General features: G+C 41.2%; 1 protein-coding gene across 1 annotated transcript in view; it reads left to right on the top strand.

The window, feature by feature from the left end:
* Positions 1 to 893: 893 nt before the first annotated feature.
* Positions 894 to 12,143, top strand: part of LOC126355342 (sodium channel protein Nach) — a gene marked incomplete at its 5' end in the record, with an annotated part of 202,187 nt that continues 190,937 nt past the window's right edge. Inside the window, 2 exons of the mRNA XM_050005636.1 lie at positions 894 to 911; positions 6,843 to 6,913. Coding sequence (XP_049861593.1) covers positions 894 to 911; positions 6,843 to 6,913 — 89 coding nt within the window. The remainder of the gene's footprint in view (positions 912 to 6,842; positions 6,914 to 12,143) is intronic.

Genomic DNA, 12,143 nt, shown 5'->3' with positions numbered 1-12,143 from the left:
GCGTACCGTCGAATACCATTCTACATTGTACTCAGCAGCAACGGCTTTCTGCGAAGAAGCTTGGTTCAGCTTAACTAAGCTTTCTAGTTTGTCCTTGGGGTCTAGTGTAATGTGTTATCTTTTAGGAGACGTGTTACAAAACTACACTCCTGGAAATGGAAAAAAGAACACATTGACACCGGTGTGTCAGACCCACCATACTTGCTCCGGACACTGCGAGAGGGCTGTACAAGCAATGATCACATGCACGGCACAGCGGACACACCAGGAACCGCGGTGTTGGCCGTCGAATGGCGCTAGCTGCGCACCATTTGTGCACCGCCGCCGTCAGTGTCAGCCAGTTTGCCGTGGCATACGGAGCTCCATCGCAGTCTTTAACACTGGTAGCATGCCGCGACAGCGTGGAGGTGAACCGTATGTGCAGTTGACGGACTTTGAGCGAGGGCGTATAGTGGGCATGCGGGAGGCCGGGTGGACGTACCGCCGAGTTGCTCAACACGTGGAGCGTGAGGTCTCCACAGTATATCGATGTTGTCGCCAGTGGTCGGCGGAAGGTGTACGTGCCCGTCGACCTGGGACCGGACCGCAGCGACGCACGGATGCACGCCAAGACCATAGGATCCTACGCAGTGCCGTAGGGGACCGCACCGCCACTTCCCAGCAAATTAGGGACACTGTTGCTCCTGGGGTATCGGCGAGGACCATTCGCAACCGTCTCCATGAACCTGGGCTACGGTCCCGCACACCGTTAGGCCGTCTTCCGCTCACGCCCCAACATCGTGCAGCCGGCCTCCAGTGGTGTCGTAACAGGCGTGAATGGAGGGACGAATGGAGACGTGTTGTCTTCAGCGATGAGAATCGCTTCTGCCTTGGTGCCAATGATAGTCGTATGCGTGTTTGGCGCCGTGCAGGTGAGCGCCACAATCAGGACTGCATACGACCGAGGCACACAGGGCCAACACCCGGCATCATGGTGTGGGGAGCGATCTCCTACACTGGCCGTACACCTCTGGTGATCGTCGAGGGGACACTGAATAGTGCACGGTACATCCAAACCGTCATCGAACCCATCGTTCTACCATTCCTAGACCGGCAAGGGAACTTGCTGTTCCAACAGGACAATGCACGTCCGCATGTATACCGTGCCACCCAACGTGCTCTAGAAGGTGTAAGTCAACTACCCTGGCCAGCAAGATCTCCGGATCTGTCCCCCATTGAGCATGTTTGGGACTGGATGAAGCGTCGTCTCACGCGGTCTGCACGTCCAGCACGAACGCTGGTCCAACTGAGGCGCCAGGTGGAAATGGCATGGCAAGCCGTTCCACAGGACTACATCCAGCATCTCTACGATCGTCTCCATGGGAGAATAGAAGCCTGCATTGCTGCGAAAGGTGGATATACACTGTACTAGTGCCGACATTGTGCATGCTCTGTTGCCTGTGTCTGTGTGCCTGTGGTTCTGTCAGTGTGATCATGTGATATATCTGACCCCAGGAATGTGTCAATAAAGTTTCCCCTTCCTGGGACAATGAATTCACGGTGTTCTTATTTCAATTTCCAGGAGTGTATAAAGAATGCCACAATTTCAAATGCGCATGGCATCGTTCGACATTCTAATTTGCTACCAATGTTGTTGCCCTCGATTGTTCATGGTGGTACACTGTTTCGGATGTAAACCGGATTACTGAGAGGCCGGACTACTGAGGGCCGCAATAGTGAAAGTTTATTGTACTTCTGTGTGATAACCTTTAGGAAGTGGGATTTGTGGTGGACAATATGAAGAAAGAAACAGCTTTCTGGCTGCAACTACCTCTGTGTTGATACCTTGAAACTCTCGGATGACGATGGCACAAACACTTTACTCGAATTTCCTGTTACAACTACCTCAGTGGCTCTGTGTTAGATGATACAATAAAACTAAGAAATTCCTACTACACAAGGGAAAATTGTGTTCATAACATCAAAAACTACCGCCACATCATCCCTCTCTCTGTCCTGTACTAAATTTTCGCAGAAGCATTTTGGGCTGTATTAGTGCCTGTTGAGAAACCATGACAGTGCATAGGCTTTTGCACAACAAACCATATTTTTCCCTGTTTGAGGTCATGAGTGGCATCAACGTATGCCACAAGTCTCTCTTTGTAGGTTTTGTAAATTCTGACCAGACGTTCCAGTAAGTCAGCGACAAAGCGGTCATGCAAGCTTAAGCTGATTACTATGTTGTGCCTGCCTATATCCCAGTGCTTCACAACATCTATCCCATACACGTTCTTGGCCGTTACGAACTTGTGGTAACGCACCAAAGATTTTCTCATAGAATTAAGAACCAAACAAGCCGATTGCATCTTGCCTAAGCTGTTCGAAGCTGTCCTGTAAGTGAAGGCGTCGAAAGAAATTGGGAAAATAAACGATGTAGATTATTACTATTAATTGCATGGCAATTAGGCGTTACTTTAAATAGTGCAAGACTCATCAATCTGAGATTCGTAGACCATATTATTGCTTAACGAATTTGATGAGCTATAAGCTTAGGTCATGCACCCTGTTTCCAAATGTCAGCTGGTTGGCCTCAAAGTTTTCAAAAATAAATGTCTAACTAAGGATCAGTGCATGAACAGCAGTGACAACATGTCTTTGGACAATCTCAGCCAGTACATACATCTTGACCATGTCGTAAATAAGAAAATAGAAAGACCGTAAGTCTTGCGTTGTATCGAACGAGGGTGACAAGCTTTTGAAGACGTTAAGCGGACATCAAATCAAAGATGCAAGTAAATTTTTTACATGTAGTAGTTTATGTAGTTTATACTGTTGTTGACCTATGGTTTCGAGACCTAAACATTAACTGATAACTGAAATGAATTTTCAGAACAGGTGAAAGAGCTATGGAAACGTCCATTACTTAAAAAAAAAAAAAAAAAACAGAAAAACAGCCAAAGCCTCCAGGAGATGAAAACTTTTGTGCACTCAACCGAAAAGCTGACAGTCAGCTCAGTCGACCAGGTCGTAACTTTGGCGAGGACTCAAGAATCGTATGCTAAACTGATTGGCGCCTTCTGGAGATTATCTATAGGAGGCGGAGAGATCAGGTCGACTTGGATGTCCCTGAATAGACTACGCAGAGGACTCACAAAATCTTGAGTGAAAAAAAATAAGGTGGGGATTTCCGTGTGAATCACCTTTGTGTGCTCTGTGTGAATGTCAAAAAGAATGAACAACGACGCATCTCATAAACCGTCCAATATAACGTTTAACATGCCAATTTGAAAATGTGTTCCTAGCAACGAGAAAAGCGATGCACGTGACAAACTTCTGGTCCAAAATGATACGTATCATTATATCTTTATATTATTGCTTGCGTCCGATGCAATATTTTTCATTTTGCGACTTTTTATACTAAGTGTTTTAGTTGCGCTTTAGAATATGAATATGTTGTGTTTACCTGTTATGATGTTACTGACAAGAAAAATTAATAAGTAAATAGATTCTAGGTGGGCATACGGAGTTCTCGCAACTTTCGTAGTAGTCAAAGGAATACTGTTAACACACACAGGTACGTAGATGGTGTATTGAAACCAAATCTACGCCTTTCCGATAGTGTATTTGATCCAGGTTCTCTATTCATTGATGATTATATCCATCTCTCTCAAGCTACCCTGGCGGATGAATTTGTCGCACATCCTCTATGCATTTGAAGTCTCTATATCTGAATGTTGTTGCAGATATATACCGTGTTTTAAACTTTCCATGAAAATTTTCTTAAAATTAGAAAATTGAATGTACTGATTTGAAAAACTTTTTCCTCAAATAACGCGTACTTTAGACATCGTAATCCGTTGCTGAGCAAACCTGACTGTTGCTCGGCCTGTGTTGGGCGTGTAAACAGTGTCGTGAAATAAAAACTTTAAACTTCATGAAATGTAAAATTTGAAATAAAGAAAATCAATCCAACTGCATGCCAAAGGAACCTGTGTGTTCAAAGAAAACTATACAAATATATCTAAAACTCAATACCAAAGTACACTATGAACGGTATGTGATATGAAATGCAATGTTACTTGGAGTATCAAAATAAATTAATAAATAAACTGCTGTTCTACTCGGGAAGGAATAACTGTTTGAAATTATCAACACTTCTCACTGGCAATTTATCTGCTTGCTAGCACGATACATAACAGTCCCGTCTATAAACTGTTTGCTCAAGAATGCAAGGAAAGATGTATCCTGAAATATAAGGGCTGTTATGTGTGTGGAGTACTGACGTTCTCTAAACCAAATACAAATCAGAAGATGCAGCAGCTAAAGGAAAATAGTGTACCCAGTTTTGTTTTTGTCAGCAACAACCTTTTGCCACCTGTGACGTAAGGTGCAATGCATACACGATAAAAATTCAGAACTTTACTAGAAATCATCATGGAGGTGGGTTTTACTTTTTAAGGATATCGTTCTTAAGAAATCAAATTCTGACAATTGACGAAACAATTGCATAACATAAGAAGACTCTAACAATTACCAAATGCTCTCATTACAAAAATTACAAACATACGTTTACAATTCCTTCAAAATCTTCTCCATCAATAAAAAGTCCAACAAAGCAGTATTTATAACTTCTCATCTCCACAATGAAGTATTCCAGATATTCTACATCTACATCTACATCCATACTCCGCAAGCCACCTGACGGTGTATGGCGGAGGGTACTTTGAGTACCTCTATCGGTTCTCCCTTCCTTTCCAGTCTCGTATTGTTCGTGGAAAGAAAGATTGTCGGTATGCCTCTGTGTGGGCTCTAATCTCTCTGATTTTATCCTCATGGTCTCTTCGCGAGATATACGTAGGAGGGAGCAATATACTGCCTGACTCCTCGGTGAAGGTATGTTCTCGAAACTTCAACAAAAGCCCGTACCGAGCTACTGAGCGTCTCTCCTGCAGAGTCTTCCACTGGAGTTTATCTATCATCTACGTAACGCTTTCGCGATTACTAAATGATCCTGTAACGAAGCGCGTTGCTCTCCGTTGGATCTTCTCTATCTCTTCTATCAAACCTATCTGGTACGGATCCCACACTGGTGAGCAATTATCAAGCAATGGGCGAACACGTGTACTGCAACCTACTTCCTTTGTTTTCGGTTTGCATTTCCTTACGATTCTTCCAATGAATCTCAGTCTGGCATCTGCTTTACCGACGGTCAACTTTATATGATCATTTCATTTTAAATCACTGCTAATGCCTACTCTCAGATAATTTATGGAATTAACTGCTTCCAATTGCTAACTTGCTATACTGTAGCTAAATGATTAAGGATCTTTCTTTCTAGGTGTTCGCAGCACATTACACTTGTCTACATTGAGATTCAATAGCCATTCCCTGCACCATGCGTCAATTCGTTGCAGATCCTCCTGCACTTCAGTGCAGTTTTCCATTGTTACAACCTCTCGATATACCACAGCATTATCCGCAAAAGCCTCAGTGATCTTCCGATGTTATCCACAAGGTCATTTATGTATATTGTGAATAGCAACGGTCCTGCGACACTTCCCTGCGGCACACCTGAAATCACTCTTACTTTGGAAGACTTCTCTCCATTGAGAATGACATGCTGCGTTCTGTTTTCTAGGAACTCTTCAGTCCCATCACACAATTGGTCTGATAGTCCATATGCTCTTACTTTGTTCATTAAACGACTGGGGGAACTGTATCGAACGCCTTTCGGAAGTCAAGAAACACGGTATCTACATGGGAACCCGTGTCTATGGCCCTCTGTGTCAGGTGGACGAATAGCGCGAGCTGGGTTTCACGCGATCGTCTTTTTCGAAATCCATGTTGATTCCTACAGAATAGATTTCTAGTCTCCAGAAAGGTCATTATACTCGAACATAATACGTGTTCCAAAATTCTACAACTGATCGCCGTTAGAGATATAGGTCTATAGTTCTGCACATCTGTTCGACGTCCCTTCTTGAAAACGGGGATGACCTGTGCCGTTTTCCAATCCTTTGGAACGCTACGCTCTTCTAGAGACCTACGGTACACCGCTTCAAGAAGGTGGGCAAGTTCCTTCGCGTACTCTCCCAGTTTTACAAATAACAGAGCTCTTTCTCTGAAAAACTCAACTGCTCGTAAGTATGCCTCCGATAAGAATGCCCCAGCGCTGCACAACTGACTGATTAGCAAGTCAGCCACAGATAAAACTAAACACAGAGTCAAGGATCTTATTCACTACTCATGCAGTGCGCTCATTCATCTTTGTCCCAGAACCGCGTAAGGGAGAATTATTTACAACAGAAGAAAACATATAATAACCCTACAAGTAAGTTGTATTAGGAATACGAACTACAGCTCTTCGTCCACCAAGGATTTTTTTAGACCTCGGAATACTTACTTCCTGGGAATGCTGTTCAATACCAATAAAGGCCTCACATGATCTTGTAGAGAATGTGTCACATTGCTTCCGAGCATATAGAGGAAGTAGAAGAGACGTTGCGAAGTTGTTCGTTTTTTAAAAGAATTCTTTTTAAGAACTTACCAAATTACTCTTTTTGGAAACCATCAGTTGCCAAATCGTATAAGCGAGCTTTATCCTTGTTCCGCAACTGTTTAGAAGTCGTGTCCAAAAAACATGCTTCGAGTTCTTGATGATATCCAGCTTTTGCACACAGTTGTAGCAAACGCAGCGTGACACATTATTCCTGACTTCGATACATGCCAACTCTCATAGTCTCATCATTTCAGATAACTCATCCTGCTCCAAGAAAGAGACGACATAGGAACTAAATCAACACGAGAAGAAATTTGTTTTCGCTACGTATTTGTTTGACAACATGATCCTCAGCATCATTAAGGATTACTTTCTCAACTCTACCTTACACGGACTACGCTTCATTGCAGAAGACAATCGTCACATCACAGAAAGGTAACAGTTCATCGTAATACAAAAATGTAATCACTTACCTTCTTAGTCCTACTCTATTATAAGAACTTATTACTTATTAGTTCTCGAAAAAGTAATTAAAGTGATCTCAGTGAATCAAGGAAAAATTATAAGAACAATGAATAACGTGATGCTGCATAACACAGAATATAATTTTTCTTGTCTTTGAAGGAATTTTAGACAGCATAACCCGTTCTGGCTACCATCATTGCCATTTCTTTCTCAGTCTTCCAATATTGCCTCAACCTATAGTCTTCTAACCGTAAAACATTTTCTTTTTTCTCTTACTTTCCATCTCTTTTGCATGCTAACGTTATTTCCTTCTGCAGTCTTCTTTCTGAACGGTGCTAAAAATATTCTCGGATTACTTTGTTCTTATCCCGTAACGTATAGACTTTGATCGCTGTAAGGAATTTCAACTGTGCTGCCTCTTCACTGCTTTTATCCTTTTTAGTCATTACACGTATTTCGCTTCCAAAAATAAGAACTGTCAAAGCCAAATCTTTTTAAAATTTGAATTTAGTTTATATTCTTGTTTTCCCTTTCAGATTACTTTTAAAATTTTACGTATAACGACAGAAAAGCTGATAACTTTTTTTTTTCAGCAACTAGATACGACAATGTGTCATCATCATGCAGACTTTCAGTTTTAAAATAGTACATACCACGTATACGAAAATTTATAACAAATTGTATATTTATTGAGTGCTGTGTTATTATATTTTTAACGTTTTGGACGTATGGTGTACATCGCTTTAAAATTCTACGTACGAAGAAAATACGCACATCTGAATATTGAATATGTTTGAAATCTGTACAACGATTTTGTCAGTTCAGCATATCATAGCAATCATTACAAAGGGTGGTTACAATGGACAGCAGCTGAAGAAAATTAATGGTACAGGGTCGCAACATGAAAGGTTGCTGTACGCGCCTTGAGACAACACTGCACGCTTAAATGGGGGGTGTTAGTACTGTCTTACTATTTCGTTATATTTGGGACAAAAACTATCTCACATCGCCCTCTTTGCACTAATATACACCAAATTCATTTTTCATACATACCCTACAGAGATTTTAGCACAGAAACCAAAGGCTTGGTCCGAAAAAGTAAAATAATGATTAATAAATTATTTAATTAGACAACAGATTGGAATAAAAGAGAATTGTGAAGATGGCTCCCTCAACCATCTAACAGGCACTTAAATGTGATTTTCAGAGTATCCATGTCGATGTATGTGTAGATAATGCAGATGTTAATCTGCATGAATAGTTACAAGTACGAATAAGTGAGGGTTGGTGAAACTGGAATCATAAATATACAGTTAATTAGCCCATTCTATCACGTGCACTGCATTTTTCTCATAACAAATAATGCTTTGAAGTTGGTTGCATGGACAACATGATGGGAAATTAGCTTCTAAACTGGCTGCATTTCGTTTGAACTGTTTTTTTTTAATCAAAAAGGAAAACCTAACTTGACATGCTATAAGTTTATGTTTTCTCAACTAATTTTTAATGCAGAGGAAAACAGTTATGTTAAAAGTGGTTCCTTATGCTGAATTCAAAAGACAAGCTATATTTATTTAACCTGACACAGTGTTGTTCAAGGTTAGGAAGCGATAATTGTGCATGGGTTCAAAAACAGGGAAACATTCATCCAACAGTAGATTCTCACTAATTGTAAGTTACTGACCTTTACCATGCGGCAGATCCTGCGACACAAAAACTGATTGCGGGTTCGGATATCGCCTGTACTCAAGCATAGTTTTCTGCTAACTTAGTGTAGATACCGAGCACAGAAATGAAAATATGGATGAAGCGGTTGACACAGAAGAAGGTGAATCATTGATGTAGAGCTGAAACATTATCCTAGAAATTCTCTACTCAAGCCCCAAAACATCGACTTATCAAGTGACCTCCGTGTGGGTCAACGTTTAAGTATTGATCAGAAAGAAAATTAATTCAAAAATACTATACTTCACACGCCAATCACATATGATTATACTTATTATTAAAAAATGCCACCATTTTACGTATTATGATTCTACCGTGACAAGGACAGAGTAATAAACACGTGCTTGGCTGAAGTCCACAACAGCAAAAATACCACTCCCAAAGACAACGGCTTAAAATACGAAATGCCACGCATAAGTAGTACATCATCGGACGCACGCGCAATTATCCTGCCGTAGTGAGACCTAGTAAGGACCACGTGTTTGGCTAAAAGCCACAATATCAAAGTACTGTCCACAGACGAATCTAATTACAATTAAAGGATTACACATGGAAATGATATGTCTTTATGCTTATTATAGCACTCGCAAGCATTTTGTAATCAGCTGCAATGGTAGGACACAGAGTAAAGACCATGGGTTTGGTTGTAGACCACAATACCAAAGATGAGAGTCACATAAAAAACTAGTTAAAATTAGAATGTGCCACACGCATTTCCACGCGATATACATTATAACCTACGCAAATGTCAAAAACCTAACATGACCCCTTCCAAAGTCTATAATTTGGAGTTTGAAACTGAAAAGGACTACGAAGCGACCACGGACCTGTATCTGAAAAATTAAGAGAGCTCTTCCCAGAGACCTTCGCAATTTACTTATCCAGCCGCTAGAAACGGATTTCCGCACGGGGCTCTGCGTCCTAAAGTTCCGGCCCAGGAGTTTGATGGGTGAAAGCAGGTCTGATTGCCACAGTGATGCGAAAATGGTGGTTGGATCACGCCATCAACTTACCGTCTTTGGTCGTATCATCTACCCAGAACTTTGAGTTGGCAATACCACATGATACCATGCCAGGCCACCAGACACTCTGACTGTGCTGGATCGAGTTTTGAACTGCTCTCTTCTGTTTGTTTTCTCGTTCGTACAGGGCGGATGAAAGGAAGTGGCGCTGTACAAGGACAGAACACCAATAAATAAATAAATAGAGGCAGGCACTCATTCCTCATCCAGAGACCCTGTGTCGGACTGTCAGAGTACCGAATCGAGAAATAAGCACACAGCCTGCCTCCTAAGGCAAAAGTCACTCTTAACGTTAATGAAAGAGTTTCAACAGAACTCTTTCAGTGTTCCTGAGAGCATCCCAATTTTTTTCTGTGGGCACATATTCAATGATCCGTTTTCACATGCACCTGCTAAGTGGGTATGTACCGTGCTTGCGAGAATCTCATCATACATTATGTCGTTTACGGTAAATATTGCTATCCCAAATCTTACACAAGGTTTTCTACTTCACCATCGTGTATTGTATGTAATGTATTTACATTTTGTGTCTAAATATGTGTAATATGCAAACCTCAGCTCAGGAGTGAATCTGCAGCAACTGGAGGTGAAGTGTGTGGATGGCGGACAACTGCGTCATCTCGTGCTGCAAGTGGTTTCCGTCTCGTAGTCATCAGTTATAGACTGCATCGCAGTCTGGCCTTCAAAACCCAAGCACTAGATTTTTATATTCTCTCGCTCGCTACGCGCAAACTATTAATCCTACAAAAATACTAACAGGAACTTTTTGTAGGAAATTTATGGATAAGTTAAATTTTGTGCTAGGATACGTTTTCGCTGAAGTCCATGATTTTCGAGTTATTAAAGAAAAACCTACAAAAGAAACCTTCAGACACACCTCCACCCAAACACTCATTCCTTGCCAGGCAGAATTTCTACTACGCTGTTCGTGGCATTCTCTCCTACCATTGAAAAAAAAATTTAAAACTACACCAACTATTCCTGATATATGATCTTATTTGGTGTCTGTTGATTAGGCTATAACGCCACCAACGTTGTTGGCTATATTGCTAAAATTAAAAATTCAAACGTGGTCACAACTGGTAATGCGAAAAAAAACACTTTTCTAAACGATACGCTAAAATTAATTACGTTGACAAGGGAATTCAAACATAACCCTTATAAGTACGCTTTCCTTACCTTTGCCAGTGTACATTTTATATCCTCTCTACTTCGATCATTATCAGTTATTTTCCTCCCCAAATAGTAAAACTCCTTTACTACTTTAAGTGTCTCATTTCCTAATCTAATTCCCTCAGCATCACCAGACTTAATTCGACTACATTCCATTATCCTCATTTAGCTTTTGTTGATGTTCATCTTATATTCTCCTTCCAAGACACTATCCATTCCGTTCAACTGCTCTTCTAAGCCCTTGCGTGTCTCTGACAGAATTACAATGTCATCGGCGAACCTCAAAGTTTTTATTTCTTCTCCTTGGATTTTAATATCTACTCCGTTTCCTTCACTGCTTGCTCAATATACAGATTTAATAACACCGGGAGAGACTACAACCCTGTTTCACTCCCTTCGTAACCACTGCTTCCCTTTCATATCGCTCAACATTTATAACTGCCATCTGGTTTCTGTACAAATTGTAAATAGCCTTTCGCTCCCTGTATTTTACCCCTGCCACCTTCAGAATTTGAAATAGAGTATTCCAGTCAACATTGTCAAAAGCTTTCTCTAAGTCAACAAATGCAAGAAACATAGGTTTGCCCTTCCTTAATCTAGCTTCTAAGATAAGTCGTAGGGTCAGTATTGCCTCACGTGTTCCAAAATATCTACGGAATCCAAACTGATCATCCCCGAGGTCGGCTTCTGCTAGTTTTTCCATTCGTCTGTAAGGAATTCGCGTTAGTATTTTGCATTCGTGACTTATTAAACTGATAGTTCGGTAATTTTCACATCTGTCAACATCTGCTTTCTTTGGGATTGGAATTATTGTATTCTTCTTGAAGTTTGAGGGTATTTCGGCTGTCTCATACATCTTGTTCACCAGATGGTAGAGTTTTGTCAGGACTGGCTCTCCCAAGGCCGTCAGTAGATCCAATGGAATGTTGTCTACTTCGGGGGCCTTGTTTCGACTCAGGTCTTTCAGTGCTCTGTCAGACTCTTCACGCAGTATCGTATCTCCCATTTCATCTTCATCTACATCCTCTTCCATTTCCATAATATTGCCCTCAAATACATCGCCCTTGTATAGACCCTCTATATACTCCTTCCACCTCTCTGCTTTTCCTTCTTTGCTTAGAACTGGGTTTCCATCTGAGCTCTTGATGTTCATACAAGTGGTTCTCTTCTCTCCAAAGGTCTCTTTAATTTTCCTGTAGGCAGTATCTATCTTACCCCTCGTGAGATAAGCCTCTACATCCTTACATTTGTTCTCTAGCCATCCCTGCTTAGCCATTTTG

The sequence above is a fragment of the Schistocerca gregaria genome, chromosome 3, assembly GCF_023897955.1.
Source record: "Schistocerca gregaria isolate iqSchGreg1 chromosome 3, iqSchGreg1.2, whole genome shotgun sequence".
Taxonomy (NCBI): Eukaryota; Metazoa; Arthropoda; class Insecta; order Orthoptera; family Acrididae; genus Schistocerca; species Schistocerca gregaria.
Note: the sequence above shows the minus strand (reverse complement) of the source record. Positions and strands in the feature narration are given on the sequence as shown.